We start from the raw sequence: 6,602 nt of genomic DNA, 5'->3' as shown, positions 1-6,602 counted from the left end.
AGGAAACAATCCCTGCTGGTGGTTTGGAGTCCTATACTGGATCACCAATTCCTGTTGGCTTTTTCCCTGCCAGAATGGCCACCACTGAGCCACTCTCATACTTTATGCTGGGTTTCATTGGAGGTTGCTAGAAGCAGCAGCTAATGGAAAGTGACCTTTGCATTTCTTGTGAAACTCAGATCAAGGATATTGTCCACTGTGTCCTCCACATGTGGTCACAAGGGAGAGATTGCTTCACGCTGGTAAACGGTGTATCTCTCTGAAGGGATGGTATGTATCTGCTCTTCTGATAGGAAGCTCAGAATTATAATGCTACTGAAACCACACTAACCCATATGAAGGCTTATTTGTTCTGCTGACCCAGCTTGCAGACCTCACAGTTTCCTGCCATTGGCCCTAGGTACCCCGTAAAAGACAGAGCCTTGGGGAAGCTTGCCTGGCTCTAGCTTCAGGTTACCTGGCTGTTCTGTTTTTCAGGCATGACCTCGGACCCAGATTTTCTGCTTCAGGTTCAGTTCTGGGTGCTTCCCCTTCCCCTCTGGATCTGATACTTTGAAGCACCTATGGGTCCCTCCTGTCTTTCTGGGTGTGCCATAGTGCTCCAGCCCAGCCCTGCTCATCCTGGCTCACCTGTCATGCATTCCCCGTGCTTGGTTCAGACTCTTCTTTCTCCCCCTTGGTCGGGAGACAATGGGTCACTTTCCTACTTGTTCTTTGGATCCTGCTGTTCTACTTTCTAACTTTATGCTGATTCTCTCTCCGAGCCATTTCCAATCTGAACATCCAACCAATTACCCTTAATGGAGCACCAGGCATTGGAAGGGTTTCTTCAAATACAAAGTCAATGTCACCCCCACTGAGCCCCCTCAGCGCTTTTTGTTCTTTTGTACTATTTGTCTCATCTCTACTCTGCAGCCCCACAGGGTTTCTAATACAGAAATCAACACTGATGCAGAAAGGTCCAGCCCAGGCAAGATGTCAGCCTCCTAAGCTCCTCTGTGTCTTCAGAGGTGACCTCGCTTCCTTCACGTAAATCCTCAATGAACTTTTCAATCCTTTCTCCTGCTTCTCCCTTATTTTCAGTTTGGTTTCACCTTATGCTACACAAATGTTAAAAAGAGAAAGAAAAGAAAGAATGAAAGAAAACCTCAATCAGATGTTAAGTAATTCCCAGGCCTGTTGGACAATGGGAACCAAGCCCAGTCAAGACCTGAGAAAGGGTTGTATTAAAGAGATAGACAGCAAGCCAAGGGCCTGACCTGGACCACTCACACATCCTCTGACCCAGCAGGGGTAGGAAGTTCCTCATAACACTTTTTGACTCTTCACATTTGCAGAGAAGGTTGAGTGACAAATTGAATCTAAACTCGTGCCTTCCCTGGCCAAGAGAACGTTCAGAAAGGAATTACAGTGATCCGGAGATCTGGAAAATCGACAGTGGAAAGCGAATTTGAGCTTATAAATGAAACACAGTTTAAGCCAAGATCGTGTTCCTGGAGAGGAATGTTTGTTAAGAGCTCCATATTAAAAAGACCAGACTTTCTTATACCCGTGTTTCCTCTAGTGTGATTCAATGCTAGTCTTAACGAGGCTTAAAGTTAGTCTAGGCTGTTTCCATTTTGATATGAATTTTATGTGCATTACTAACTACCAAACTAAAAATTATGGCCCTTAGAGAAAGGGAGAGGTGGTGATAGATATTATACTTCATGGAACAGATGGACATAATTTAGTCATCAGAATTCATGACTATTTTTCAAAGTGAGAAGGAATGGTGATTCCTTCTACTCCCCTTGGAGGCTTGATCCCATAACGTAGGATATTTTCTCTTGTGATTATTGTGTCTCTGATGCTTACCAGTCACTGAATATCTGTAGACATAAGAATTATAACACTTACAGGAAGAGTCAGTAACTCACAGGCAAGAGTTTAAGGTCTTACCTGTATTATGACCAGTGCTAGACAGAGTGACCCTTTTTAGTTTGATTATCTCAGGGTGAAATTTTGCTTTCTTAGAATAAATGCAATACCAGACAGTGGTCTCCACTTCTTCCCTGATTTAGACCTGGTGGTCCAAGCAGGGTATTATGGTGGATTGGCCAGTTCCCTTAAAAATAGGCAAATAAATTGCCGTTTGTTCTTTGGAACACTTGAATTAAAGCTCTTGAAAGATCACGAGTGATCTCTTTGGATTTGGTAGGTAATGTATTTCCTTTATTTGTAAAGTCAAAGAAACTCTGCTAATGACCAGTTTTGCAGAGATGCAATAGCAATCACAGGAGCTTCACAGAACATTTGGTAGCTCCTTGATGATTAGCAGATATTTAAAAAGAGAAATCTGAATTCTGGTCAGCACTATGAAGTCACTGGTCATTTTGACAAACATGCACTTGAGGGGAGGGGAGCTGGAACCAAAGAACCAAAACTCTAACTGAGTTGTCTTAGAAGCTGAGGGGAGCTGGTGGTATATTGAAAGTGTCAGTGAAAAAATGGCCTTGTCAGCCAAGTGGCATGCTCCTTCCTCTGTATGGGAGGTGTGGTGGAGATGAAGAAAAAGGACATCACCTGCTCAAGCTGGCATTTCCTGAAGGGGAAAAAAATTGCTGCCTCTGTTTAGCTCATAACCAGTTGGAGGATGAGTCAGCAAGAGACAAAAAAGAGTCTCTGAGGTGAGCAGTCATCTCTCGGTGCTGGACTGAGGCTGTCAGAGTAGAGAACTGATAGGTCTCGTGTCTACTCTCAAGGGACAGGGACCCTCAACTGTCATTTGCTCTGTCACAGGGTATAAAATTGTAAATCTCATATGAAACGTGATATTTGTGATGCGATAGCTCAAATACAGTATAGAAATGAGAGCAGAGATTTTCATGTGACTAGTGAGACTGCAGATTTAATCAGTGACTCTATAGGGTTTTTATTTCTGATAAAAGGAAACTGTGATAAGGAGATGCGTTTCTAGCATAGCTTCCTGTGAGGAACTCAAAGTGATGCACGGGCTCAGTTGGTGATGGGGAGGGTTAGACATTGAAAAAGAATAAACATTTATTATCCATCTATCATAAGCCCTGGAAGAATGTAGTAGGTGCTTTACATACAGTGATGGTGGTGGAGATGGGAGGGTGTCAGCTGACAGGTATCAGAGTCCTTACTACATGACAAGCACTGTCTCTACCCTTACATAGAGCCCACGGTTTAGTTACTGCTACCTTACACAAAAGGAAACTAAACTTGAATGGTTATTTCATTTGCTCGAGGTTACACAGCTATTCTATGTCTGAGTTGAGATAGGAATACAGGTCTATCTGGTTGTAAATTCTGGGCTCTTTGTATAATCGCATATTCACCTACATGAGGTAGGCCAGATTTCCAGGAGGATGAGCTGCCCGGGTGGGGGAGCTTATCCACGGAGATGGATCTGGGAGTGGATGCGCCCTCTGCCTACTCTGGAAAATGCTAAAATCTCAAGGTAGGCATGCCCTTTGCAGTAGTCTAACATTGGGTGTAAGTTAAGACCTTACCACAGTTCTTGAAAACTAGATAAAAACGCCAGCTCTCTCAGAAGCACACGTGATAACACGTAGCCATTAAATGCATGATGCTGTATCGGATGTTTCTGGAGGCAGATCCCAGAGTATCATTTCCTCTGCCTCCACTCTCCCTCCCACTGTATCTTCTCTAGTGGAGACTAACTTCACATGGAGAAGACGAAGAAGGCCCTGGACCAAAACTTGACCCTTCATTTTTAAGAAACGTCAGGGAATTACAAAGTCTCAGCAGATTCCTTGAACTGCTGATGAGAAGTGCCAAACAAGGAGAGATATCTAGGAGGTTTCTCAGTAAGGTGACCAACTGCCATGTTGATGTAGAGTGTTCAAGTTAACTGAACTTTTTGCTTTTTTAGTGCATTTATTGTTGCTCTGAGGATAAGAACGTGCTGAGGAACCTCTGTTTCCAAGCATGTGGAATGCTGGCCAGCGTGGGGGTCCAGGAGAAAGCTATTTTCCCTGTATCTTTCATGAAGAGAGGACGGTTCTGTTTTGTTAACAACTATGTTCCCAGCACCTACACAGCACACACGAGGGCTTAGTAAAAGTCTGATGACTAAATGACTAAGTTCTTAATCTTGGAGCATTACAGGGGCCCCATTTATTAAATTTTAATGTGTGTTTTAATTTTAATAGATCATCTGTGGATTATGTACAGATGCAGACTCTGATTAGGTATGTCCTAAGTAGGAGTGGGGCCTGGGGCTCTGCATTTATAACCAGTCCCCAGGTGTATAGATGTTGCTCATTTTGAGCTATGTATTAAGTGGCAAGGGTGTGAGGGAACAGTGCTCTTTCCTGGGTGCTGGCTATGTACCAGGCATGGCATTTGGGAGGATTACACATTATTTTACATAATCATCACAAAGACTTCTTATGTAGATATAGTGTCTCCATTTCCAGGTCTGGAAAGGAGGGTTTAGAAATGTTCAGTCAGGGAATCGCCAACAGTCCCAAAGATAATAAATGACAGAGCTAGAGATTACTGTGGAAAATGAAAAAGTCTCAAGTGAATACTAGGCAATATTATATTTTTAAAAACTTTCTCTATATTCAGGGTGGGTGATGATCAAAGATCACTTGGTGGTGCATTTGTTTACACCTGGAATTCATTAATGGGGCTTTAACTCTGCATTTTAATGACAGGTTATTTATCACAATGTCTCTCCCCATGAGAGAAATATATATCACTGAGGCAGGAAATCTAGTTAGCGGAGATCAGTCCTGTTGAAAAGATGTTCAGAATTGAAGCACTGGAGTCTACAATGCAGAACGTGTCACAGCTGATGTAATATTTGATAATTCATGATGGCCATCTGTCTCATCCCAGATGCTTGGGCTGGGGGAGTTGGTGGTGGGGAGATAGAGATGATAAACTCCGTATGAGAAATCGTCCACTCTTTGCATACACTGCAAAGCTTTTCATTAGCATCATCTCAGCTGGCAGTCAATCAACAGAGACTTTTCTCTTGCATAACAGTTGCTTAGCAATGAAAATGGGACTGGAAGGATTAAAGTCAATAGATAATAATTTTTCAGAGTCAAGATGTAAAGGATAAATCCAGTAATCATGCCTGTTTTCTTGTGGCCACTCATCAGTGACCCCCATGTTTGGATAGAATGCTAGAAAAGCAGCAGTAATGTTCTTTCCAGAAAGCTGGGATATGGTTTGTCCACTTTGCCATAGGCATCTGAAGTCCTCCCTTTGAGACTCATTAGTTTCATCATGTGTGAGGTCTGGGACTCTGCCTTGTTTTGAGTCCTTAGGTAATCCAGTGGCCCCAAGGAGAGGCACTGCCTTACCCCTCATTCCTGTCACACTCATCTTTAGCCCAGCTGTAAGCGGGGCATTGCTAAACTGTCAAGAATAAGTTAGATGATTCCACTGACCTGTTGGCTCCCAGGCCAAAGCTGTTTCCAGCTGGTCACTGGCTCTATTGCTTCAGGGATTCTAAAATAATGGTGAAGTAAGGAGGTGATGCTAAGCTTCCACCTTTCCAGAAAGAGTCTCACACTTTATCTCTTTTCAATACTCAGAGCTATTAATGCGTCAGAATGGGGAGAAGCGACCCTGCCCAATATACTGCCTGTTGGCTTGTAAACAAACGCCTTGCCCAGGTAGGCTCTAAATGGTAGCTGCTGCTTCTGTCTTGTGTCAATACCTAAACCAAGCAAAACTTACTTTCTTGGAAGTCAAAATCCATGTAGAAAAGATTGAAGTTCGTAAATTTCTGGCTGGTTGCAATTTTTTTCAGCGTATTGGAGAGTTGTTCTGCTCTCTGAATACAAAGGAAACAGGGAGAATTTCATGAAACCTAGACTTGGGCTTTAGGGAGACAATTCAGGCAGAACAAAGAAATCAATAGTCCCCACCCCACCCCGACTGCAAGTCACCAGCAGAGAGCAGCTCTGCATATTAAATTCCATTCATGCACAAATGGCCAACGAGCATACAAAACTGTTAAAATTCATTAGTAACAAAATCAGTGCAAATTAAAGTATTAAGATACCACTTTCTCCCCATGGGTTTGGCAAAGAAAAGATGAACAATCATGATAAAGAGTATTCCATGGGATATGTGATTGAGACTGTCAATTTGTTTAACCTTTCTAGAGAGCAATCTGGTGATAGGAATCAAATCGTTAAACATGACTGTACTCTTTGACCCAATAATTTCCTAGGAATTTGTCTTAAGGAAATAGACATGGTACACAAAGACATACACCTTCATATATACAAAGGTTCATCACAACGCTATTTATCATAGTGGAAAATTAGAAACAATCCATATGTCCAACACTAAGGGATGAAATAAATCATGGTACATTCATATACTCTATTTTCTAAAATGATTACAAAATTATGATGTGGAGGGCTTCCCTGGTGGCGCAGTGGTTGAGAGTGCACTTGCCGATGGCAGGGGACACGGGTTCGTGCCTCAGTCCGGGAAGATCCCACATGCCGCGGAGCGGCTGGGCCTGTGAGCCATGGCCACTGAGCCTGCGCGTCCGGAGCCTGTGCTCCGCAACGGGAGAGGCTACAACAGTGAGAGGCCCG

At 43.1% G+C, this 6,602-nt stretch overlaps 1 protein-coding gene across 2 annotated transcripts in view; it reads right to left on the bottom strand.

Moving 5' to 3' along the window:
* The window catches only part of AOAH (acyloxyacyl hydrolase), a 179,296-nt gene that overhangs the window by 13,216 nt on the left and 159,478 nt on the right, over positions 1-6,602 (bottom strand). For both annotated transcript variants that reach the window (XM_007446115.1, XM_007446116.1), the window contains one exon: positions 5,728-5,824. In XM_007446115.1, the coding sequence (XP_007446177.1) occupies positions 5,728-5,824 (97 nt within the window). The remainder of the gene's footprint in view (positions 1-5,727; positions 5,825-6,602) is intronic.

This window comes from Lipotes vexillifer, unplaced genomic scaffold (genome assembly GCF_000442215.2).
Source record: "Lipotes vexillifer unplaced genomic scaffold, Lipotes_vexillifer_v1.1 scaffold822, whole genome shotgun sequence".
Classification (NCBI taxonomy): Eukaryota; Metazoa; Chordata; class Mammalia; order Artiodactyla; family Lipotidae; genus Lipotes; species Lipotes vexillifer.
The sequence above is the reverse complement of the archived record's forward strand: the minus strand, read 5'-3'. Positions and strand labels throughout refer to the sequence as shown.